The 27,935-nt window shown below is 30.9% G+C and overlaps 1 protein-coding gene across 1 annotated transcript; it reads left to right on the forward strand.

Annotated features, from left to right (window-relative positions):
• The first annotated feature begins 3,332 nt into the window (after positions 1–3,332).
• Positions 3,333–27,873, forward strand: LOC134722890 (carcinoembryonic antigen-related cell adhesion molecule 5-like). Its single transcript, XM_063586524.1, has 15 exons — positions 3,333–3,375; positions 6,243–6,500; positions 8,013–8,267; positions 9,280–9,537; positions 11,027–11,281; positions 12,897–13,154; positions 13,893–14,153; positions 16,375–16,638; positions 16,891–17,181; positions 17,411–17,521; positions 17,794–17,863; positions 23,680–23,753; positions 24,948–24,984; positions 27,205–27,290; positions 27,833–27,873. Exons 1-15 carry the CDS (start codon positions 3,333–3,335, stop codon positions 27,871–27,873), a joined length of 2,562 nt encoding a protein of 853 aa, XP_063442594.1.
• The last annotated feature ends 62 nt before the right edge of the window (positions 27,874–27,935 follow it).

The following is a 27,935-nucleotide window of genomic DNA, read 5'->3' on the forward strand; positions in this document are numbered from 1 at the left end:
GACCTTGTGCAATGTCAATATACTGTAAGCGACAGATTGTTGAGTAATAAATGCGCATATGGTTATAACAAACAATAACAGTTTTTATTTTAATTAACTGATAAGAAAATTATTATTAAAATTAATGAAAATAAACAAAAATCTGATTGCAGTGTTGGATTCGTGTCCTTTTATAATAAGTTGATTTAAGGATCGATGAGTTTATCCGGATCGCATCTGAGTTTCTGGGCTAGGTGAACCACAACTTCGTATAAATGAGGATTTACTATCAAATGTTAGTATTTAGAATAGATATGTTTTATCATGATTTATATTCATAGTATTTCTATAAAATTAAGCATTGCTTTATTATTACTACTATATTATAATTTCAGTATTTCAAAGCTTAGCTTCTTCAATATTAAGAATGACTTGTGGTACATGTTTATTGTCAACACTAGTCGTTTGTATACTTACAGGTAAGTACAGTCACCAATTGGAAAAGTGTATAATATTAAAGTCATATGTCTTGGCGTTGATAGGTACCAAAAAATATAGCCTAAGGTTAAATCCCTGGATGCTAATACAGAAGGGGACGCTCGAACACTTGCTGTTCACTTGTAATATATGATTCGGCAAATTTTAAAATTAATGACATAACAATCGAGTTAATCTTTAATAATATTGATGAAGTATGGATAATTTGAGCGGTTAACACATTATTGTAATATTTGCCTTTATTTGAATATCGCAAATATCAACGATTTTTCATTTTTTAACTTTTAATAGATATAGGAAGATGTGGTGTGAGTGCCAATGAGACAACTCTCCATCCAAACAACAATTCAAAAATTAAACCATTATAGGTTAAAGTACGGCCTTCAACACGGAGCCTTGGCTCACACCGAACAACAAGCTATAAAGGGCCCCAAAATAACTAGTGTAAAACCATTCAAACGGGAAAACCAACGGTCTAATCTATATAAACAAAACGAGAAACGAGAAACACGTATATATTACATAAACAAACGACAACTACTGTACATCAGATTCCTGACTTAGGACAGGTGCAAACATTTGCAGCGGGATTAAACGTTTTAATGGGCCCAAACCTTCTCCCTTTTTCTGAAACAATAGCATAACATCACAACATATAAAAACATACGATAAAATATCAATTGGCAGACTTAACTCAATCAAAAAACGTATGATTAGATCTTCTTTTTTTTTGTATAAGAAACCATACATTTATCATACTATATCATTTTGTTTTTAAAACGAAGCCCCAAACACATAAACAATTAACTGCAGTCTTGTTTTATCAATTCACTATGTCCGATTTCTATGAGAGAAAATAAAATTGTCGAAACACCGTTATTTTCCCCAGGTGTCGTATACAAAAAACACTGAATATTTTGTTTTTAATTTCAATTGTTTAGTGAAGTTTTAACGTTCCTATCAATCAATCACAAATGATGCATATATTAGTGCCATGCCAATATTAAATGATATTTTAAGATCGTGTATCCTTTTCTTATATATGATAAAATACTTTTAATCAGTAAACAGTGTTTATGCATGCTTTTCAATTTATAAAACGTAGTATAATACTCAGTCAGGTAAAACACATCAACAACGTTACTCCTTAATGATTTGCGTATCAACTAGTTCTAAAGAAGAAGGTAACTATAATGCCTAATAAACCACACAAATGGCCTTCGTCGGTGATTTTCATTGATCTATTTTGAGAATTGTTTTCAAATGAGGAAGTGTCGATGTTCTGCTGTCCTAGGTGTTTGTACATGATGGCTTTATTATTAACCTTATTCTTCCTTGTCCATTATATTAAAATTGTTCTTTCCTCTCGTTTAGTGTTGAGGTCGTCAGATATTTCTTTCAGTATGTGTTGTTGTCCTTTGAATACTTATTTTCCGCTAAATTCTATGACTAATATCTGAAAGTGTCTTATGGTTATGTTATATTTCATATTGTGTTTATTATTTGTCGGCTAATAATGACTGAATTTTTTACATTTATTTTCCCACAAATAGTTCAAAAACGTCATCATGTTACACACCATATCTTTTTCCCTTCACTTTAGTGTTACTGTTTTCATTCGAAATTATTTATGCGTAGATAAATATGTAAGTTACGTAATGAAACCCTTCAATTTGTTCTAGCAGATTTGCTTGTTGCTCGTGTAAGGATCTTAAGATGTCCAATTAAGGATCTGTTAGCATGAAGTTTTATGCAAACTTCGGATTTTAATGACAATGTTTAAGCCCCAATCATACATTGTAGTTTAACGCAATTGTATTAGAAATGCATTATTGTACTGCTCAATTCAGGATATGTTTGATTTCTAAAACTTGAAAATTGGTCTTTGACGGAATGTACTAGTATACAGACAGACCTACCTCATACACAACAAAGAAACTCAAAATGGCATATACACAAAGCACTTTAGCTAAAATGGAAAACAGGTATACAAAAATTAACCATACCACAATGACAAGATGTACAAAACATGGCCAAATTAATGTAGTGTTTAGACTAATTATAAACAAGACTGACACGCTGAAATGTCTCGCCTTCTTTATTAATCATTGATAGTATGTTGATAGTCCTAAATATAAAGCTTTATTACAATTGTCACACAAACTTAACATTACCCAAGAAATTAAACATTGGCCAATGAACCATGAAGGTAAGGTCAAGTCAGATGAATCATGCAATGCAGAGATTTACAGGTAACAATTTTCCAATACATCAAAAGTAGTTGACCTATTGCCTATAGTTAAAAATAAAAAACCAAAACACGAAAACTTTAGTGAGGCATCTATATACAAAGTATAAAGCATCTAAGTCTTCCGCCTTTTAAAATATAAAGCTTTTTAAGAAACTAGCTAACGCCGATGCCGGAAACTATCCCTTTGTCGAGCTTTCTGCGACAAAACTCGGAGACTCGGTAAAAATAGCAATTATTTCTCTCATTTTAAATTTATCACAGTTCAAACAAAGTTTACTGGCACTAACATGACTAACGATCTTATAAAGTTTTTTTTTAATTTTCAGGACATGTAATAAGTATAACATTATCAGTCTCACCAGATTATATATTGGGTGGCAACACACTGGCTGTGAACTGCAGTTTGGAATGGAACATTACTAAGCCATTGGTGACATTTTATAAAGACGCAACATTGATTGGCTACATTCAAAACTGTAGAGAAAATGGTTTTACATCATGTTCATCAACAAATAAATGTCAGTGTGATTTAATCTCAAATACATATACTTGGAACTACACACCATCGAATGAAAACGTAAACGATGCTACTTTTAATTGTACGATGAGTACTTCTGAGAGTAACAGAATTACAGTTAAAAAGGCTGGTAAGTGTTTGAATTTTTTTCTTGAAACTTACTAACAAGAACATAGAAGATTTTAAGAGCACATAATTTCACTCCCGGTTTTTAGTGGAGTTTGTGTTGATTCTTAATTATTATTTAAAAGTGATTAAGTAAATGTCCTTTGGTTTTGTGAGTCTGTGTTTACTCCTTGGTTTAGATTGTTATTGTCTTATGATCAAACAAAAAATTAAAACACTCAAAAATATCTGTGCTATACGGCCCTTCTCCAAGGGTGAGTACGGTTGTTACGAAACCAATCCATACAAATGTCTAGTCCGTAAACTGATTGTTACAGTTAAACAATATTCTCAACCTAACTAGACTTAATCATATGACTATTTTTAATGTATTGGCTTCAAAATAATAACAAGGAAGTCATTTAATATCGACTGAATTGTTCAAATATTGAGAGATAATTATAATTTGCACCAGGTAACACATGACACACGACCAACTTTTACGTATAAATCATATCCAGTGTGGGTCAGTCGTTCCTCGCACGTATTGGTCAAATTTGTCCTTGGTTTCTTCTTCTTTTAACCGATTTTTTAACGAATTTATTTTTAAGCTGCATGGACATTTGTGCTTGATTGCAAAATCAAAGGAAAATATAAAAGATATAAATGTATTTGAATCCTTGGTCATATCAAAATATAAGAATTAGAAGATGTATTATTGACAATGATACAATACCCACTATTGATCAACTTTCATAGAAGTTAACATTTATAAGTTTATAAGTCACCGTACGGCATACAACAATTAGCAAACGCCAAACCGCATATATATTCAGAAAAAAAAGACACGAAATGACAACTGTAAATCAATTCTCAGTATAGTTTTCAGATTTCATACGTAAATCTGTCAACCAATGTTCGTTTGACCTACCAATATCTTTCGTACAGCTTTCAAGCATTGGTAGGATACTATTCGATGATCTTTACATTTATAGCATTGTTTATGGTATGATATTAAGTGCAAGACTTAACAACTTGTTTGTGATTCGGTTTTGTTCAACCTTTAATATATGTTTCTGTTTAGCTGATGGTACATTTTTTCCCTTTTGTGTATATTTGGGGTCAAGGTTTTGTTCAGTATATGTTTGTGAATTTTGCAAAACCTTAGTTGTAAACATGCGTGTTGGTAATATGGAAAAAGACAGTTACAGATACACATACACATATACACCCTCAAAGCGGAAAATGAATTGAAATTTAATTTTGTTTGAAAAAAAGCAGTTTAATTTGTATTCCTTAACAATTATGTTAAATATAAAAGGCTTTCCAACTTTAACTTTTCACATGACCGTTGATTTTTATAGTTCACAATGGAGTTTAAATAAGGTATGTATCTTAGGTCACCTGAGGAAATATTTAAGTTTCAACTTCCTGATCAACAATCAACAACTGTGATTTTGATGGGGTTGATTAGTTTTATCATTTTTATCAACGTGCTGTACACAGCGGGAAGGGGTTGTAGATTTAAATATGTCCGTCATTTGATATTATTAATAATCGTCAAGTATAAACAACTACAAATTGTAAAAGCAATCATTAACACTCGAAATTCATAAAAAAAAAAATAGGTTACCTTAAATTTAATTTTATACAGAATGATTTTCTTGATGTGATTAAATACAATTGCATGGTCTTTTGCTGTTTTATGCTTAATTAATTGGTTATTGTCTCGTTAACTCATTCCACATTACAATTCTCAATTTTCTAGCCTTAGTTTTGCGATCGGTTTCAAAATTTGAGAAAATACATGGAATTATTTTTTGGCAAAACTGATGCATCATATTTTATAATAAATGTCAATATTAAAAACTGTCACTATCAAATTCAACATAAATTTAAAAACAATCCTACACAGATGTCCGTTCATTCACAAAATGAATTTATAAATTAAAACCAGATACAATAACTATCAGGGTAAGAAAGAACTGCCTTTATATTAATATTTTGTGAATCAAAACGTATGCCTTTTCTTTAATATCTTCCACCTCTTATTAATATGTTTATATCGCAGGCATTTATATATTTATGTTTTTTATGTTTAAGTTTTTATAGTATAAAATAGACAGTTTATGGAATTTAACATACGTGTTTTCTAATATAGCAAATATAACAAAATGAGTCTAGTTAAACGTAAATGATATGAATATTTCAACATAAAGTTAAATCACCATATCAATATCTATCAAAATCAAATGTTGTGTTACTTAGTTCATCATATGTGATGTGCACATGAAATTATGCTGTTTATTTCTACATTGTAAAAGTTGTTTAACAATCAATGAGACAGCATATCAACGACACGTAAAACAATTATCAAAAACAGTGATATGCCAACATAACTTATACTTTTCTTATCATGCGTAAAATAACACAATAAGACAATTATAGTACCTTTTGGTAGCATGAAAAAATGAATATTACGTAAAAAGAAGAAAATGACTTTAATATACCTAATTATGTATTCACTAAATTGGACTATTGTTTTGTTTGTAAAGAAATTAAAATTTAATGAATAAAGACGTCACATAAGTATTGCAAACAAAAGCATCACATGTACAAGGATGTAACTCTACCATAAACTTCAACATAGCAATAGACTCCTAAAAAGGATACCGTTGTCAAGGAATCTGCAATGTAAACATATCTGATTGCTAGTGAAATTCGGGTGTATAAACAATATTGGGATGAAAGGATTTTTTTTTTACAAGAAAAGGATAATAATGAAATTATTTAAAAATGTAATTCTTAAACTATTAACATGTGATAAATCATACTTACGCAATTTTAGTTCTCATGAAATCGTAATTACAGAAGTGTTTTTGTCTTATTCAGAGTTGTCAGATGTAAGGATATCACCTGCTGCATCCGTTATCAATGCGACAGAGAATACAACTGTTGAAGATATCAGATGTACAGCTATGTGTTGGCCAGACTGTACTTTTATATGGACTGGGCTAAACGGGTTTATAAGCTATGGGGATAAATTAAGACTGAGCAACATCCAAAAGAGTAGTTCAGGATTATACCGATGCCGAGCAACAAATGTTGTAGGAACAAGTTACAGTAGTTTCATTGACATTAATGTTCAACGTAAGTTTACAATTCTAAAGCTACTTATTCGGGGTTTTTTTTTCATTAAAAAGACAACAAATGTTTTTAGTAATAAAAAAAAACATGAACGATGAAGGTCCTGGCAGTTTTACTTCCTTTCATTTAGATATACATATATATATTTTTCAAGATTTACTCAAACTAATTTCAGATTTTCCCTTTTTTTTAAATTTCTATAAATTTTCAAATCAATTTGGATTTTTATTTTACTCTGAAGAGGTCTCAATTGTATGCTAAACTTTATAGAACGGCATGTTGTTCGGTAGTGTTGTGTAATATTGATGTTAAAAAAAATGGAATGATTAATACATGTGTAGGTAAAAAAAATGCAAAAAATTGTTTCAGTTTATGCTAAATTCAGGTAGTCACCTTTAAACATTTTTATAACTTTTTCAAATCAACTTGGATTTTCATATAGCTACATAGCTAACTCATCTATATATTGATTTTACAGATTTGATTTTCAGGTTGTTTGCCAGTTTGGTGTATAGCTTTCTTCAAATTTATGGATGTAATTGATAGGTATAAAAAGCCAAAATTTTTAGTTAAGTTTAATTCAGATGGTCATCTTTAAAAATTGGTATAACATTTCCAAATCAACTTAGATTTTCATAAAAAAAAACTGTACAGCTATTTCATTTATGTAATATTTACCTGACAGAATCCCAGGTTGTTTTGTTATTTGGTGGATTATTGTCAAATTTGTCGATTTAATTAAAAAAAAAATTAAATTAGTTGAGGCTAAATCCAGATAGTCATCTTTTAAAAATTGATACAACTTTTCCTAATTAACTTAGATTTTCATGAAACTCTCCAGCCATCTCAATTTTATATTATTCTTACGGAATGCAAAGTAATTTGGTAGTTATGTTTATTTCTGTCAAATTCTATGATTTGATAAGAAAGTAAAAAAGGTTTCATCAAGATCAAAAACATGTCTGTCTTTACTTTGATAGATCCATAATTTCTTTCTTCAAAACTGGAATAGCTAATGTGACAATATGTATTTAAGATATATTAACATGCTCTGTTCAGCATATGATAATATGTTCACTAGTCTAAGAGTTAAAGTCCCATAGTTTACATTATTCCTTTTATTCTAAATTGATAGGTTTTTTTAAATTGTATACAAATTGGATATAAAATATTTAGTAAAGATCATTTCTTTTAATGTTAACAATAGTAATGTCCTATGGTCACAAAAGAGGAAACAAGAAGTGACCCTATGCTTGAAGTGAATGAAAGATGTGTTTTCCTACTATAGTGTGCTATGGTCCAATCTGCCTGATAAATATTGCACGGTCCCTCAGTGGCTAGTTGATGCCCACCGCAAGGTTCGTGCTTATCTGGCTGCGCTAAGACCTATGGGTTGCCTTAGTCTGTTATCTGCGCTTTGGTTGGGTTGTTGTCCCTGTGATATATTCACCATATCCATCCTAAGTGTTATGACATTAAATGTATTATTTTTAAAATAAATGCATTTTATAACAGATAGTCCGGATAAGATATCACTTTCACCATCAATTACAAATTACACAAAGACAGAGGATGATTCCATTAGCGTCGAGTGTTCAGCTGTATGTGAACCGGCGTGTGATTTTGAGTGGACCTACCCAAATGAAACAAAATACCAAGTTAGCACGTTACAAATCGGATCATTAAAACGGACTGATAATGGAACTTATACATGCAGAGCATACAATATGCTCGGATATAAAGAATCAGCTTTTGTGGTAACGATAAACTGTAAGTAAAAGTTCTCAGACACTTCAACAAAAATGTTTGGAATGTTAAATAAACTAAAGTAAAAAGTAAAATCACAAAAATACTGAACTCAGAGGAAAATCAATTTGGAAAGTCCATAATCACATGGCAAAATCAAATAACAAAACGCATAAAGGGTTCACAAATTTGAGTCGCATCAAAAATGCTACATCATGAAACTTTCTCATGCAGAGCAACTGTGTAGTCAAATAAGAATTCCTAATGGGTAAATATTTCCAGCTACCCCTACATCGGTTGAATTCTTATAGTTTAAGTTGCAACAACGTCTCCTCCATGTTCATTGTAATGCGAACGATAATATAGGAAAGCATTGTAGTGAGAAATATTGTCCCGATCATTGAATCAGAGTACACGTGCATATGCGTTGCTTGTGCAATTTTGCTTAAATGTTTACGGAATGATATTCTACAATATAAGCTTATATATATTTAAACAAGAATGATTATGATATTCGTCTTTCTCGTTCAGCTTCGATATTTGCAGGAAGGATTTACGCATGTCAACCATATAACTAACCTTTCGTCTTCTTGTATGGAAACATCGTCTTCCGCAGGTCCTTATTTTACGAAATCAGTAGGGATGCAACCCGATCTAAATACCATTTGTTCAACACATCAAATATGTTACGAACTATTTTAATATATAAATGAAGCACAAGAAGCAAATCATAAAATATTGCATCGTTATATTACAAAGCAAAGAAATATTTGATACAATATTAAAACAGGGAATACTGCACGCTAAACAATATTAATAACAGATTCTCAGTTTCATCATACAATTTTATGTTTATAATGGCATTGTGTGATGAAAAATGTCGGAATCAGGGACCTGATTGAAAAGGCATCTAAAAAAGTGTTTTTGTTCCCTTTAGTTGTTTACCAGTTTAATCACAATATTTTTCATCAAAATTACCACAGTTAAGTGTGTGTATAACCATAATTTTGTATTCTTGAAATTACATGTATTACAGTTGGTCCAAAAGCAATTGATCTATCACCTTCGGATTCTAATTACACAAAGAAAGTAGGAGATACACTTGGTAGTATCGTGTGTTCGGCTGATTGTAATCCAGCATGTAATTTTTCATGGTCATATCCTGATGGCACAAAAGAATATAATCCATATTTATATATATCTCCGTTACAAAAAAATCATGACGGAATTTACAATTGTAAAGGATTCAATGATGTCGGCTTTAACGAAAACACGATTGCGGTTACTGTTAATTGTAAGTAAAGATTTAACATTCTTAAAATAATAAACGTATAGCTTATAAAAATATTGCTTTTATATACAGAGACATAGAGTTTGGGAAGTGGAACATTATAATATGTACCAATTTGGCTCATCATCAACACAATCATTTAATAGTTATTAAAGGTACCAGGATTATATTCAGTATGCCAGACGCCCGTTTCGTCTACATAAGACTTTTAAGTGACGTTGATATCAAATTAGTTTGAAAGAGCATTGGTGACATTGAATACAAGAAAATTATGCCAGATAATGCTAACGTAATCTATGCCTAGAATAAGCAAATCCTAACTATGAAGAATACAATCTTTTGCAAACAGTTAATTTGAAAAATGATCATATACTTGATAATCATATAAAAAAGAAGATGTGGTATAATTGCCAATGAGATAACTATCCACAAAAGACCAAAATGACACAAACATTAACAACTATATGTCACTGTACGGCCTTCAACAATGAGCAAAGCCCATACCGCAACATCAAAGTGCTGACTACTGGGCTGGTGATAACTTCGGGGATGAATTGTCCACCGGCTGTAAAAGTTTAGCGTAATAGGATCAACAAAATCAAATAAAAAATGTCATCTAATATGCATCTCTTCACAAAACATGGTTTGCGAAATTTCAGTGTTTACCCTAAGTGCAACTGATTATAATTTTAGAGGTATTATCATAATACATAGTTATGTAGTACGCGCATATAAAAAAAGATTTTTACTGTTATATTGATCCCTCAGTAACGTTTGAATCATTTAAGTATGTAATTCACTAACCCTTACATGTAAGTTACCAGCGTAGAGTTAATAATATATATTATATTATGCACTTCACTGTAACATTAATTTAAACTATTAATCGCTGGTCAATAAGAGTATTATGTTATACCGTTCTCGTTCGTACGTCTGTCTGTCGTCAACATGTCGGACAATAACTCAAAACCGCTTTGACCATAATTATTTGTTGATACATGACAAAATATGCAATTTTTAATAAAACGACAACAGTAGCGTACTCAATCCTTTTTTAGTAAGTCTGTTTAAAGGTTTTATTAGCTTTTGAGGTGACTGCCGACATCTGTTTGCTTTGCAAAGAAGACTAACATTAAAGATTGGATTCGAAATACATGAACGTTTAAAATGTCTGCATGTTGATTTATATTTACGAATGATGTCCTTGTACGATGATAACATTTTGTATATTTTTTTTACTAGATTGTGATATCTATATATAAAAAAAATATGATCAACGTATTACGGTGTTTTATTAATACAATAGACGTTAAATTAAATTGTTCCAATATTCCCGTTTACCTCTAGAAGATATCAAAATTTAAACATCATCAACACTGGTTTTTTTTAAATTGCATCTCTTTTGGGTCCAATGATCAGTTTTTCTTTATTACTCATTTATTGACATTACATCAAATGTATTATTATTTTAAATAAATGAATTGTTTTACAGATAGACCTGATAAGATATTACTTTTCCCATCCATTACAAATTACACAAAGATAGAGGGTAGTTCAATCAACGTAGAATGTTCCGCTGTATGTAAACCTGCATGTGATGTTGAGTGGACCTACCCAAATGGAACAAAGCACAACATTAAAATTTTACAAATTCAATCATTACAACAGACAGATGATGGATATTACACATGCAGAGCATATAATATGCTCGGATATACAGAGTCAGTTATTATGGTAGCAATAAACTGTAAGTTATAATTATCAGATACAGACACAAATATGTTTGGAATGTTAAGATAAACCAAAGTTAAAGATCTCAAAATTTTATTTGCAACATAACTGATTCATAATGAAATTTTCTTGTGCACTTTATTGTAGAAGTTCGTGTCGTCATAACAGTCATGATTCTACTTCGTCAAAATTATCTCCCCATTACGCAAGTTCATTTTCACAATCGTAGAAACGGAAGCCATTGTAGGGATGACGCGCTACCAATTTTGCTCTTGGAAACCGATAAATTTTATCCACATTGCACCATTACGATCCTTATATGTCAGTTGTATTTTAAAGACTAATGAGCATTAGTTAATAATCTTGTCTGCATTTATTCAACTTTAAACTTTTGTCTGATCGGTTGTCAGGTGGAATTTTCGAAAATTCATAAAAATCTAATTAAATATTTCGTGGAAGGGCAGACTAGATTTGTTTAGTGCATTTTATTAACTATTAACTATTAACTCTAATTATCACACACAAAAAATAGAATTTTTCGTTGATATGCATTTTTATCATCCAACTTGAAAGACTGTCGTCAAGTACTTTTAGTAAAAAAAATAGCTATAAACACGACTTCTCTGTTTTTGTGACTCATTAGATAGGTATTTCACTTGACCCATATATTTCATCTTTAAGTACTGTGATTTTTTTGTGTTATAAAGTCAATCTGTAGCTTTATTATATAAAAATGATAGAATCTGAAGCGAGACGATGAATGAAATATTCTTACTTTGTACGATATCAAGACAAAATACTCAACTCAAACACGCCCTAACATAAAAAGGTGCACTCGAATTTCCCTTTTCGATGCAATTGTTACCCATTTTTTGGATTTTTTTTATTCAGTCACATAATGGAAGGGCAGACACAACAATTAACTGAACTAATAGATCGATATGTTTTCCGTCCGTGGTAATTTTTTTCCAAAAAACGGAGGTTATGCAGTTTTTTCATCCAACTTGAAAGATGTCGACATGATATCTAATTGTTCTGTTTAACTATGTACTAGATAAATTGAAAACGTATGCAAATGGTGTTTTTGAAATAAAACACCTCGTAATTGAGAAGAAAATTGCAATTTTGTTTGTTTCTATTAACTTTTAAAAATTGTGTCACTAAAGTAAACAATACAGTAAACATTTATCGCCTTCTCTAACAAAGACCTTCGATTCTTCTGTTCTATTTCAACCTGGTTTCCGACTGATAAACGTTACATTTCATTTGAAAATAAACGTTGATTTCAGAATGATGCAAGCTTCCTGTTAGCGAATCAAAATAACATATAATCAAGAAACATGCACGTAATGTAATTATTTTATAACCAGGAATACTGCACGCTTATAGTGTGACAATCAAATTGTCGTATTACAAATTTTAAGTTTCATCGTATAATGTTATGTTGAAAATGACGTCGTCTGATGAAACTAGTCGGAATTAGGGATCTGATTTAAAGTACTTGTTACATGTATTTGTGTTCCCTTGAACTATCACCAAAGTTGACCACAGGAAGCATATTTCAATAAAAGTGACAACACCATTTATCGTCAAGTATGTGTGGCCACAATTTTGTATTGTTGATATTTCAGATGTCCCAAAAGCACTCTTACTATCACCTTCATATTCCAATTACACAAAGAAAGTAGGAGATACACTTGGTAATATCGTGTGTTCAGCTGATTGTAATCCCGCATGTAGTTTTACATGGACATATCCTGATGGCACAAAACACCGTAGTCCATCTTTATATATAAATCCGTTACAAAAGAAGCACGAAGGAATCTACAAGTGTAAAGCATTCAATGATGTCGGATTTGAAGAAGAAAGTATAACAGTTACGATAAATTGTAAGTAAATTTTCAACATTTTTAAGAAGAGAAAACGTATATATTTGTAAAAGCTTGTATTCATACACAGAGACAGGATGTTCTGGAAGTAGCCCATTATAATATTAACCAATTTGACTCGTCATCAACCATCATTTTAAAACAGTGACAACAAAAACAGTTTAAATTATTTATGGTTAAGTCCTTAAAATTTGTTCTTTAAATATACACACACAAAAATCAATATGGAATGTTAACTGTTATCTTTCTCTTTTAGTTTGACTTGTCATTAAAATATTTTTAAACTCTTAAAGAAGTTATCAAAAATATCAGGCTTATAAATAAAGGCAACAGTAGTATACCGCTGTTCAAAACTCATAAATCCATGGACAAAAAACAAAATCGGGGCAACAAACCAAAACCGAGGGAAACGCATTAAATATAAGAGGAGAAGAACGACACAACACCGAAACGCAACAGCACACAGAAACGGACCAAGCAACAGACAATACACCACGAGAATAACAAATATAACATCAAAACCAAATACATAAATATGGGATAGACAAGTACCGTGCCACGTCATATCTCAAAAATAAGAGAAAACAGAAACGACTCAACGTTAAAATTTATAATATGTTACGCCAGACGCGCGTTTTGTCTAAATAAGACTCATAAGGGACGCTCAGATTAAGTACGTAAGAATGCCAAACAAGTATAAAGTTGAAAACAGTTTTAAAATAAAGTCAGTTATTTCAGATGATCCAGGGAACAGCATTTTCTTCTCGCCGTCAAGTACAAGTTATGTAAAACTGGAAGGCGATTCGTTAGAGGACATTACATGCTCGGCTAATTGCAAACCGTCATGTACTTTCGAATGGACATATCCAGATGGAACAAAGTACTCGGGTAGCACGTTAGGGATTGGCCGACTAAATAGGACACATGCTGGTACATATAGATGTAAAGGATATAACCTCATCGGTTATTCGGAGAAAACCATTACGGTTGCAGTAAATTGTAAGTTGTGTAAACTTAAATAATCCCAGGCTAGTATCGTGATTGAGTACAAGGTCCAGCTACCTATAAATCCAGGTGTAAGTGTCAATTTTCTCGTAAGGACATAACTGTATGTACCATGCCAATAGTAGGACAGCTGTTTTCCATTCGTTTGATGTGTTTGAAATGTTGATTTTTCCACTATATAAATGACAGGTTGCATTTAAATGAACACAATTGGTACCGTCTAAATTTTAACATTTAAATAAAGGAATTAAAACTTTGTTGATTGAGTTACTTAGTTATTATCCTTCTTTTTTGTTATTTGTCACAAACTGTACAGTTTATATGGCAATGACAAATTGAATTGAATTGTACCAATGAAGAAATATGTTAACATCATGCGCATTAATATTGGTGTTGAATAAAAAAAACAAAATTGTGGATTGAAAATTTCTGTTATTAAACTTTTAAAAATCATTTGAATTAAGGACGATATTTCTTCTCAATTAAGTTTAAAATATACCTTAGTACATACTTACAACTTCTCGTCCAATCAAATTGCTTGAATTTGCCTTCTAATTTTCATAGTACATACTTTTCCCGTGTACTAAGTAACTACGCATGAATGACCACAAGGGTACGATTTCATTGTATTGTAATCAAGATATTAGAACAAAAATTGCTACTGGTTATTTCGAAATAAAATCTGTGTTCAAAATTTAACTAAATAGTTTGTAATTAGTTTTCAAACAGATTTTTAACATCCTACTAATCAATCTTTTGATCTAAATTTTGTTTTGACAATTACAAAAGTTTCTTTCAATAAAATAAAGAGTAATAATTATGGTGCTTTATACCTTAATTAAAATACAACTCAATCTTAAATTTGTAATCCTTTATCTTCCATGCAATTACTTTGTACACAAAAAGAGTCAACCATGAATGTTTTGAAGGGAAATAATTAATAATTAAAAGCAGTTTGATATATCTAGTCATAAATCGGTCGATAATTAGTTGCCTAATGTCCAGTGACAAATATTTCATGCATATAAACTATCCACTAGACTACCTATGGGTTCATACCTGGGGCAGATCCAGCCATTTTTAAAAGATATGTCAACCGAAGCTCTGGGAGGGGGGTCCAACTGTTTATACTCATTCAAAAGCATTTTCAAGATAGTTTTAGGTTTTATGTGAAATAAAAAAAATGTTTTCAAGAATGTAAAGCTTTCACTGCAATTTAAGAATTGTCTACTTTTGGTGATCTTACCATGTAAATAAGTACATGTATAGTAAAACAGCCCTTTATATCAATAAACATACTTACACCAGCAGCTAACTTCTTTACATTCTAAAGTCAAGGGCATTTTGAAATCCCATTTTTACCATGATATTATAGTGAGTAGATTTACAAAACTACGTAAATGAGCTACATCCAGTCAGCCAAAACATGTCAATAGACTAATTACAGAATTACTCAAGTTGTAAATATGTACTAAATTGGATATTGTATAGAAAGGTATATACTATGAAAATAAGAGCTTGGGGCAAAGCCCCGCGCTCTAATTTTCATAGTATATACCTTTCTATACAATAACCGAGACATCTATATTTATCGTAAATTTTTAAATTGTGACAGATAAAGAATATATATAAAAAAAAAAACTAAATTAGTTTAAGGTTACCAATTATTCATTCATTCAGGTCACACTAAAACTTTTAAGCAAGATTTCGATAAAGTCGCCGTTACCATAAACAGGTTAAGTAACGAATATCACTGACAAATTACATTTATTATGTCCAAATCACGACGACCTGATGGTACGTATACAATTACGATTGATATACCAAACGAATTTCTATGTGTGATGTTTATCTTCCGTGAATTTCCAATGGTTCATATGTTTGTAACGAGGCCATATCTGATATTAAACACACACACACACATACACGCACTCAAAAAATGAAACATTATAGATCAAACTCAAGGCTGGGTAATTCTCAAAAACAACACGTACATGCATACCCGGAAAAATTTGGAGAAAACAATTTTACCAACTTCTAGCTCCGCCATATTAAGATCGTGGTAACTTCAGTAACCACGAACAGTTTAACACCACTGATTATACTAAGATCAAATCATAACCTAAATTCGTTAACAATCAGCTGTACAATAAATTAAAACTTTATGTCTTTTCACATTTAAGTCAAGAGGTATAATCACTATAGTTCTGTTTAGATCCACCAGAAGCAATACGATTGTCACCAACCAACACACCCTTTATAGTTCGAGAATTTACTACTGTTCATGTGACATGTGAAGCTGACTGTAGACCCATTTGCAGTTACCAATGGACTGGACAAAATACCTGGACGTCAGCAAACAAACAGTTAACGCTTACATCAATAAGGAGAACTGCGACTGGTACTTATAAATGTAGAGCTCGGAACATCATAAATTCTTACCGTTATGCTGAAACGTCTGTATCAATAATTGTACACAGTGAGTATATCGTGCATTTATCTTATATAAAAAAAATCTGAGTCAGACTCATTTCAAATGTTTGTCAGTCATTGAATTATTTCTAATTTTCATATTTTGGTCATCGTCGTCGTTTGGTAAGGCACTTTGGTGTACTTTTCTTTCATCAACAGTGCAAATACATTTGTTGAATGAATGCATTATGTAGTAATCAACGCATCTCCCAGTTTCATTCTCAATTTTATATTATCAATACTTAAATGTACTTTGCAGCATTACCTACGAAGGCAGCAAAGATGACTGCAATTTGCACTGGATCTACAGCAGTTTCGATTGCCTGGATTGGTGATATGACCGTTTTTCCTAAGCAGAACTATGAATTGCATTACAGAATGAGTAGTAAACCATCGAAAACTCTTAGTATTTCTAATTCTACAAATCAACAAAACATTTATCTCATACATGTACAAAATCTCAATCCATTGACAAAGTACATGTTTAAAATAGTAGCAAATAACTATTTAGGACATGCTGATTCGGAAGAGGTTAGCTGTACAACTCTTGGTATGTACAATACAAGATAAGTGATTTATAGAATTCCAAACGGTGTCGGAAAGATAAAGAAAAACAATAATGTAGATGTTTAGGGACATGTATTTGAAAAGATAAATATTTAGAAGATAAAAAAGTCATAAGTGTAGAGAAAAAAGACTGTTACCGCGTTTGTGTCAGTTTAATCTAGAGTTGATCTCTCAAGTCATCGTTATATTGTATACAATATCTGTTTTTGTAGCATCTGAAGCGGAAGATTCCGAAATGAATGGCGCTTTAATTGGAGGAGTAATTTTGATAAGTCTTGCTGTGTTGATGTTTGCTGTAATGATAACTTTGATACTGATGTACAGTAAGTGGCATACTTTTGAAATAAGACACATTCATTTAGAAATGTTAAACTTTACAAAATCTGTATTTCAAAAACAATATGCGAGAAAGACATTAGAGGGCAGGTTTCACGGGCAATAAGTCTGTGTAATGAATCATGAAAACAAAACGTGTAACCACGATTAATTTTACACTCCAGAAGGGTAAAATTATGTTTTTGTTTCACGCATTTAAGTATAGTTGTATGCTTTACACAATTAAAATATTGTTTTTCTCGTATTCATTAACCTTTAGGATTTAGACGTAACACTGAAGGCACACAGAGTCAAAGTTGTATTCACGAATGTTTTACAAAAATATTTAGGTAAGTAGATTAAAGTTTTTACCAAGACATATTTATGTTATAACCAGAACCTACACATATAAATTATGTCTTTGTAAAGTACAACAAAATTTAAACGACCAATTTTTCTACGTTCAACTTTGCCTGAGTAAGCTGAAACCTTAGTTTTTTTTATTCATGTTTCAATTTTTCAACAACAAAAAATCTAAGCAAACTATATCATGTTGATTTCCAAGCACCGACAAAAGCAAGTGCATAGCGAGAGATAGTTCCAATTATTAACAGTTGAACATACAATTGAGATTGGAAATGGTAAAAAAAAACTAGATGAAAGAGTACAAACAGCCGATAGCTACCCATGGGACTTCAACACAGCGAGAAAATCCCGCCCACAAAGGCGTGTTTCAGCTGGCCTCATAACAAAATGTGTACAAGTTCATTGATAATGTAGGCAAAAGTAAACTCCAAAGCATATAAATGAACTAAAATAAAATCATACAATGTGATTTCACTGAATGAAATAAATGGCGGCCGGTCAAGATGGACTGACATTAGCTCTTGTTTTATTTGGAATATTTATACGTCTAACACCAACTAGTGACTACAAAATTGGTTTTAAACATGAACTGCCAGAAAATCTTGGCTATTATTCGTGTTCAAACATAACAAATTTAGGTAAATACAATTTTGCCATCGAAAAACTGTTCCCAACAGTCCGAGTGAACTCGACTACTCAATATGGCCGACCAACAACAACAACAACAACGATAAAACGTAAAGTACAAAATCCATCTCAGTATTTTCTTATTTTATCAATTTTACTTAGCGGTGATATTCATCATAATCCAGGTCCAATTAAACATCCATGTACCGATTGTAATAAGCCGGTGAAATGTAATCAGAAAGCGATACAATGTGATTTCTGTGACTTGTGGACTCATTTAAAATGTACAAATTTATCTGTACAGGAGTACAACATACTATAAAAAAGCGACGACAATTTTTACTGTGAATGTTGTACAAACCGACTACCAAATTTTACAGACTCGTACTTCAAAGTTTCAAAATCATGTAACACTTCAATAAGTTCAGAATGTGGGTCAATTAATGTAAACAATATTCCCAATGTCAATATTGAGGACGTTGAGCAAAACATATTTGACGAGCTGAAAGGTGTACGAATCAAACACCCTAATAACTTTCACTGTGCATATCTTAACATCAACAGTTTTAGAAATAAATTCTCTTCTATAAAAGATTTGTTAAATGACAACCTAGTTGACATGATAATTGTAGCAGAAACCAAACTAGATGAAACCTTTAAAAACGGCGAGTTCTTTATTGACAATTACCACCTATGGAGAGCAGACCGGACAGCGAAAGGCGGAGGCCTCCTGGTTTACATCCGCTCAGATTTGGCATGTGACAGAAAGACCAAACTTGAATGTAAAACAATCGAATCAATTTTTACTGAAATAAACTTTAAAGACAGAAAGTGGCTGACATGTGGTCTTTACAGACCCCCATCCCTCAATGATAATTTATTTATTGAAGACTTTAATAAAACATTTGATAAAATATCTGAAAAATATGACAATGTTATTATTATTGGTAAATTAAATTACAATTGTTTAGATGCAGAAAAATGTATACCTCTAATAAATATGTGTGATGTTTTTGATTTTACAAACATAGTTAAAAAAGCTACAAAAAAATGCATTACCAACTTTACTTGATGTTATCCTGACAAACAAACCAAATTTTTGTCAAAATATATCTAATTTTAATTGTGGGCTCAGTGATTATCACAACATAATTTCGTTTCAATTAAAAGGTTTTGTGCCTAAAATTAAAAAGGAATTTATAAATTACAGGAGTTTTAAAAGTTTTGACCAGGAAAAATTTGTACATGAACTAAATTGTGTAAATTTTGATAATTTGCTGTCAGTTGATGATGTCAATGAAGCGTATTCAAATTTTCAATCTGAATTTGTTAACATCATTGACAAGCATATACCAATGAAAAAAAGAAAAGAACAATAGTAGCACCTGCACCCTTTATGAATAAAGATCTAAGAAGCGCAATCTACAAAAAAAGAATGTACCATAACAGATTTCTTAAAAATAAAAGTGATGCCACCTGGGAGTTGTACAGAAAACAGAGAAATACTGTGACAAAAATAAAAAAGAGCTCAATTAAAACTTATTTTTATGAAAGAACTGCTGGTGGTCCAAAGTCAACAACATTTTATTCCACTATTAAACCATTTCTATCAAATAAAAATATTAAATCAAACAATAACATAATTTTATATGAAAATGATAAAACTCTCAGTGATCTAAAACAGGTATCAGAAATTTTCAATGAATTTTTCATAAATGTGGCTAAAGATATAGGAGATAAAAACATTAAAATAGACAGAAATCATCCAAGTATAATAAAAATTGAAGAAAATAAAAATGATTATAATGAGTTGAATTTTAAACCTGTAACAGAAGAGTTTGTGAGAAAACAAATAAATAGGTTAAATATAAGAAAAGCCACTGGATGACAATATTTCACCAAAAATTATAAAATTGGCACAGCCAGTAATATCAAATCCTATTAAAATTTTAGTTAATAAATCAATTGAAAGCTCAATTTTTCCTGATGATCTCAAAGCTGCTCAGGTTTCCCCACTTTTTAAAAAGAATAACTCTCTTGATAAAGAAAATTATAGACCTGTAAGTGTGTTGCCATGTATTTCTAAAATTTAGAAAGAGCTATACATGACCAACTAATGGAATTCTTAAATAAACATTTTCATCCTTTCCTTTCGGCATTTAGGTCAGGTTTTGGTTGCCAAACTGCACTTATTGAAATAATAGAAGACTGGAAAAAATCTCTGGACGAGAACAAATTCATTGCTGCAATTTTGATGGATCTATCTAAAGCATTTGATTGTTTACCTCACGATTTACTTTTACTTAAATTGGAAGCATACGGTCTGTCTAAAAATTCTCTAAAATTATTAAAAAGTTATTTAGAAAACAGAAAACAACGAATTAAAATTGGAAGCTCTTACAGCGAATGGGATCGTATGTTTAAAGGCGTACCACAAGGATCAATTCTTGGTCCAGTTCTTTTCAATGTCTTCATAAATGACATATTTCATTTTGTACAAAAAAGTACCATTTATAATTATGCTGATGACAACACTGTATCATACAGTGATCATAATTTAGATAAAGTTGTTGAAAGTTTAGAAACTGATAGTTTAAGTCTAATAAACTGGTTTTCTTCAAATTAATGAAGGCTAATCCTGACAAATTCCAGGCTATAGCCATTGGGGGAAAAAAAATAAACATAATTTAATATTTGATTTAAATGGAAACAAAATTTCTTGTGAGGAAAATGTTAAACTTCTTCGAATAACTATAGATTCGGACTTAAATTTTAACAATCATATTTCTGAAATATGTAAAAAGGCACCAAGACAATTAAATATTCTAAAACGTATGGGTAAATATTTAAACAGGCTAGGTAGGTTAACAGCATACTACTCATTCATACTTTCGAACTTTAACTATTGTCCAGTAATTTGGCACTACTGTAGTGAAAAAAATTCTTTTAAAATGGAAAAAGTTCAAGAAAGAGCTCTAAGATTCATTTATGAAGATTATGATATTCCTTACGAAAAATAACTAGAAAAATCTCAATTACCATATTTAAAAATAAGAAGAATAAAAACAATTGCAATAGAAACATTTAAAATAATTCACCAAAAAAGTCCGAGCTACCTTCATGATATAAAAATAAATAAGTATGATTTAAGATCACAGGAAACAGCAGTACTCCCAAGAGTTCGAACTACTAAGTATGGCATAAGATCGTTTCGCTATAATGCTGCACAAATCTGGAATGAGCTACCAAACCATTGTCGAGTGGAAACATCTTTTGACCAATTCAAAAAATTGGTACAGACATGGGATCTAAGTAACAGCTCATGCCAATGCAGTGCATGCATTTAGTGTTTAAACCTGTTTTATTTTTATTTTCTGTGTAACTATCTAATTTGTGCAATCTTATTATTAACTTGTGCTATATTTTAAGTGTACAATATGCTTTTAACTTATATATGTCATTATGGTAACTTACTATGCATTATATGTTTAGAATTGTGTTGTTTTCATGACTTTTTTTGTATGTGTGTATTGTATTGTGTGTGTGTATTGTATTTTGTTTTTAAGTCGATTTGAAAAGCTCACTAGAGCTTGTGTTATGTAGTTTATTGAATATCGACTCTAAATAACACTTTGAATCTTGAATCTTGAAAACCAAAGCCATTGTTTATTATTGAAAATAATAATTAATAAATAGTGCAAACAAAATATGTTTTCTTTTTATTTTCTGTATTTATTTATTCTCTTTACCCGAAAGTTTATCTTAGGTTGGCACTAGGTAAAATCTGTAATTGGCAATATCGAATGCAATAGCTCGTGATCCTTAAGTACTGCACGATACCTTGGAACACATAAATCCCAAACACTAGACTCCACATTCGACTCCTCTTCAAAAGACGTCCATGCAAAATACAAATTCCTAAAATCCTTAGTTACTGCAGGCATAAAAATTGCGAATCAAGAGCCAGAGTGTCATACATAACAATTTGGTTGTAGAGACGGTTTAATTTCCCAGACATGGGAGCAAACTAGAAATAAAACGAAAATTTTATTTAAGTAATGTTAGCAATATACTGAAACATCCATTATAGATATAAATCTGGTTTGAAATGAAATCGATGTAATCAAAATAAAAATTACGTCATTTTTTTTTAATATGTAGGACTCTTAAGTGCGATGGGGACGCTAAAGTACCATGGTCACGCTAAAGTGCGACGGTCTTCGCTAAAGTGCGATGGTCCGGGAACTTATAGACGTAAAAACGTAGTTTGATTATAACGTTATAACAGTCGTTCATACAAACTGAAAGTAACCGCTCCGGAAGATGAACTACAAATATTTTTAACAACTTTTAAATAAACCAGTATTTAATGACTTAATTATTTGAAACCTAACCGTGATTTGTCGTCTGAAGCAAATGTATTTTCTTTATGCTGGAACAACGGACTTTTATCCTGTAGTCGATCATTTTACTATTTAGATACAAATAATATTCGCATAAATATGGCCATAAATATCCGGTCTCTTGCTTTTATTGGAAGCGAACGCAAACATTAAAATCATTGTTTGTGTTGCAGTATATTGCGGTCCCTGTTAAAATATCGTCGCTTTTATTAGAAAGTAACGTAGGTTAAATAAAGGTACATTTTGTCAAGCGTTATATACATTGTGAACTATAACATCAGTTTGTTTATTGTAGGAACATGTATTTGTTCTCTCTACGAAAAAGAACAGATCTTGGCGGACACCGCCATTACTCGCACTTAAAATAAAGTTAAAAATATTACATTATTTTTTTATCTTTATTACGTGGTCAATCCTCTAAATTTAGATACAAGTAGGCCTATCGATAAATCATAAAGCCTATCACATCATATGCTATACCTTAGCATACTACCTTTCGCAAAAAGACTTGTTTATAACATCTTTTTACTCTAGTGTTTTAGCCTTTAAACACTACCCTATTGTTTCATCGCACTTTAGCGTGCTATATCATCGTACTTAAGCAAAAAATCAATCATCGCACTTTGAAGTACCATCGCACTTTAGAGTTCAACATACATAAACAAAAAAAAATACTCAGATTGTTATAACCTGGTTGGTAAATTACACTGCTTATCTATATTTTACACTCACATTATTTTAATATGTAAATTGAGTTCCTTACTTTATAGATCATCAAAGGAAAATGAATGCATCTATGAAAACACACAACCAACGTCTGAGTGTGGTAATCCTGATTCTGACGGTATTTACAATAAGATAAAACAATGTTATTAAATTGTTTTAAGCATATTTCAATTTATGTGAATGAACGAATGAAGGTTATTTATATACATAGGGAGGAGAATATACTGTTTTCTAAGATAGACAACTTCAAATAGGTCAAGTCTTAAACAGCAGTAAAATGTATTTAACAGAGAAATACGATATCAATTCAATTTAAAATAAACATTGATATCAACATAATTGAGAATGTACTAAGGACAAACACTAACAAAATGATTTTGGTTTAGGCAAATGCACATATGACAGGGTCAAATTAGTTTTTAGGGTATAAATTGCGTTTAATGTGAAACATCTTTAGTTCTATCTATGTACTTGTTAAATTATTTAATAAACTTAGAAATTCCTGTGTTGTGAATTACTTTTCATATTAAATTAATAGTACTGAAAGTTCTTAACTTAGAGGCAGATGATACCAAAGGGACATTCTAAATCAAAAATTTGAAATAAACTGATAAAAGACCAACAAATAATCAGTTAACAAAACACAAAATAGAAAACTAAGGACTGAGCAACACGAACCCCACCAAAACCTGCAGTTGATATCGGGTGCTCCGAAAGCGTTACTAGATCTTGATCCACACTTAAGTTATAAATAGTACGTTCATCTTTTTGATGTAAAATTTAAAAATGAAAGGTAAAATATAAATCAGTTTTATCATATTACTTTGTTTATAATTGAAAACACTATAATTATGCAGAAATGAAGATATCTTCAATTGATAGGTTCCCTTCTACTGTATAATGCTCTTTATTTGTTAAGAATAGGACTTGCAGTAGAATTGAAATAAATAATGTCATGAATGTCTAATTGACATATATGTCAAAACAAGTAACATGATATATGTACTTTGTGGACTCCCATCATACAAATTTGAATTGTACAGAAAGATTGCACATACACAGACTTACAGTTTAAAACCCGTGTTCCTTGCTTTAAACTGCTTCTGGTTGTCGCTCCAATACCAACTACTACCCTTAAATATCAGAAAGGCAATACAATGTAACCTTCCCTTAAATCCGAAATTGTACGCATGGGATAAGATCTTTTAATATCTAAATGCACTATGCACTGAACAACATCCTTTAAGGAGATAATTAAAAGAAATTTCACTCATTCTTTTTTTTATTTCTAAATGAGCATTTACAATTTCAGGTAAAAAAGACTTAAGGCTAGCAGATAAAAACAAAAAGTAAGATTCGTCAAGCTTTCATCGCTAGTATATTGTATTATAAGTGCCATAGATACTGAGTTCACTTTATATTATACATAGATATTAAACATAAAACCACAACAGTTTTAAAAATTATTAAAGGTGAAGTTAACAAATAGAAAAATATGAATATGCATAGGCTTTTGAAGCATGTAGTATGTAGTATGCACACAATTTGATGGAATGATTATGGGAGCACAATTTGTTTACTCGCCTGTAAAAAGGCACTAGCTACGAGTCCCATTAAAATTCAACTTATGTTTTTTTATTTCGTTTAATTTATTAATGACAGTGACAAAGTGAAGTTATAATTCGCTATAAGCAGCCAGTATGATTCAATTTCGTCAAAATAGACTAAGAAACATCGATGTTGAATTATTTACTTGAACGTGAATAATTCGTCCTTATTGAATCCTTATTCACGTTAACTGTAGTTTAACCTCTTAGCTAGAATTGGCTTATGCATGATTGATGCGTGTTAGCCTATCAAAACAAAAGAATGTCAATATTGAAAGTGTAACAAAGGTTAATCATACAGGTAACATTGTTGAAAATTAACTAACTGTTAAAAAACCTTAAAATTTAAATCAAACAGACGTAGATAAAGCCATTTGCAAGAGGTCAATATACCTATTTATATTCATTTTATGTTTGCTTTGTGTATTCGGGGTCATCTCGACAGTTAATTAGATGTAGTCTAGACACGAAACGATGCTATATATTATCGAGCTTATGCCTTGTAAATTGTTTATTTTAGAATTTGAATAATTTGGATAAAAGTTTTACATTGTTTTAAACCTTATATGAAAAATTGAGGGAATTCGGTGCACATGAATTTGACAGCTAATACCCCTCCAAAATCTTCGTTTTGTATTTGAGGGAAATAGAATATATTTAATTCAGTTTGGAATTTTCTTTTGATTGCTTTCGAAAATCATACCTTCATTTGTAGGAAAAATGTTAAAATTATATTAAAAAAAATATAGAAAGATGTAATGAAACAATGCCCCTATTGCAAAAAAATCTTTATTTGTTATCCTAATTATGTACATATATGTTACTATAATTGAAAAGGTTAATAAAATTTAACATTTTTGTTGCGAAGGAAATTCATGTTTTGTTTGGTTTAAATGTACACGTTATAACTAACATATTTTACCTAAAATGACACCTTTGCCATGGGTTCAAAACAAATTTGTTACAAACAAAGTAATAACCTTAAAAGATATTTCAAGCACATGATTAAATGAAAAATTGTAAAGGCATCATGTAGAAAAACGTTGTGGTAAAACTTTGGTTCATAGCGCTATAATTTAATTTTGGATGTAACGCGTCTTCTGATTGGCTGTCGTTATTTTGTTGTGAGTCCATATATATAATTTAGTCATGTGACCGTGACGTCATCAACGTTTTTTCATGGTTTTCTACGGTTTAAAATGGAATTTAGAATTAAATTATAAGAAATGACTGTTATATTTTTTCTGTCTATTCGAAATAACATAAAAAATGTGGTGCACACTGTTGAATAACCCGCTACGCTCGTTATTCAGTGTGCACCAAATGTTTTATGTTATTTCTTAATAGACAGAAAAAATATTATAGTTATTCCTTAAGGAGAGTATAATTATTCTATGGCCGATTTGTTATGTGTAATGTTGTAGTCTAATACGATGTTCTTCTTCGGTTTGATAAGATTCTCGATACATCTATATTCTATACTTGGAATTTTGAGGTCGATCATGTTTCATTTTATATTCTATTGCATCAAGTGCACATGAATTGCTATAGGTTGACCTGGCGGCTCATCCCTTAGTTCCGACATGTGTGTTTATTTGACAGTAATAAAAGCAAACGGAAATGTTTGGATTGACAATTATAAAGATTTAACACATTTTGTTTCTAGTCTTTATTTAAGAAATAATACATGCACGCTTTATATTTATTTGAACTGTGTAGCTTTTATCTAACAGGAACATACAACAGTATCGTACTTGTTCTATTGGAAGCGAAATAATTTATTTTCACATTCCTTGGCCGTTATGTTCGTTAGTTGAATTTCTCAAAAACTCTCGAAATATAATCAAATGTAACTGCCTAGATATTGCGAAAATTCAAAAAAAAAATCAATAGCTTGCATGACTTATTTCAATTTGATCACAGGGCTCGATATACTAATTTTGCCAATATTTATAATTTCAGCGAGAACACCTATGAACCTATTCAAAGAGGAAAATCTGACAGACAACAATACACCACGATACAAGTACCAGCTGCTAAAACTGCAGGTACTTAAAATGTTTCCAATTCATATTTTAAATAACCATTTGTTTCGAAATCTGCATATTCTCGACAAATATCCTACAAAAACATTTCTTATCTTCATTTTATTATGATACATAGATATAGGAAGATGTGGTGTGAGTGCCAATGAGACAACTCTCCATCCAAATAACAATTTAAAAATTAAACCATTATAGGTTAAAGTACGGCCTTCAACATGCACTTTATGGACTCGCATCATACAAATTTGCGAAAACTCCGAAGGATTGCCAAAAGACACCGACTTACAGTTTTAAAGCGCATGTTCCTAGCTTTTATCATGTTTTAACCCATGTTCCTTCATTCGAAATCCTCCTGATTACCCCTTCAATACCAACCCCTGCCACTTAAATAATCAGAAAGGCAAGACATATCGTAAAAGCCAAAATTGTATTCATGGGCTAAGATCTTTTAAAATCTAAATGCACTATGCATTGAACATCCTATAAGGAGATAATTTTAAGAATTGTTTTTTTATTTTTTTCTAAATTACTACTTACATTTTTAGGCAAAAAAGACTCAGGGGTAGCAGCTAAAATCAAATGGTAAGGATTGTCAAGATTTCATCTCTAGTATATTTGACCATAAGTGACCTAGATAATGCGTTCATT

Source organism: Mytilus trossulus, chromosome 6 (assembly GCF_036588685.1).
Source record: "Mytilus trossulus isolate FHL-02 chromosome 6, PNRI_Mtr1.1.1.hap1, whole genome shotgun sequence".
In the NCBI taxonomy this organism is placed as follows: Eukaryota; Metazoa; Mollusca; class Bivalvia; order Mytilida; family Mytilidae; genus Mytilus; species Mytilus trossulus.

Excerpts from the sequence above, each read along its gene's own strand:
- LOC134722890 (XM_063586524.1), top strand. The coding sequence starts at position 3,333 with ATGAGTACTTCTGAGAGTAACAGAATTACAGTTAAAAAGGCTG. Across the intron at positions 14,154-16,374 it reads CATTACGGTTGCAGTAAATT|ATCCACCAGAAGCAATACGA; the intron begins GTAAGTTGTGTA and ends AGTTCTGTTTAG. Across the intron at positions 27,291-27,832 it reads ACCAGCTGCTAAAACTGCAG|GCAAAAAAGACTCAGGGGTA; the intron begins GTACTTAAAATG and ends TTACATTTTTAG.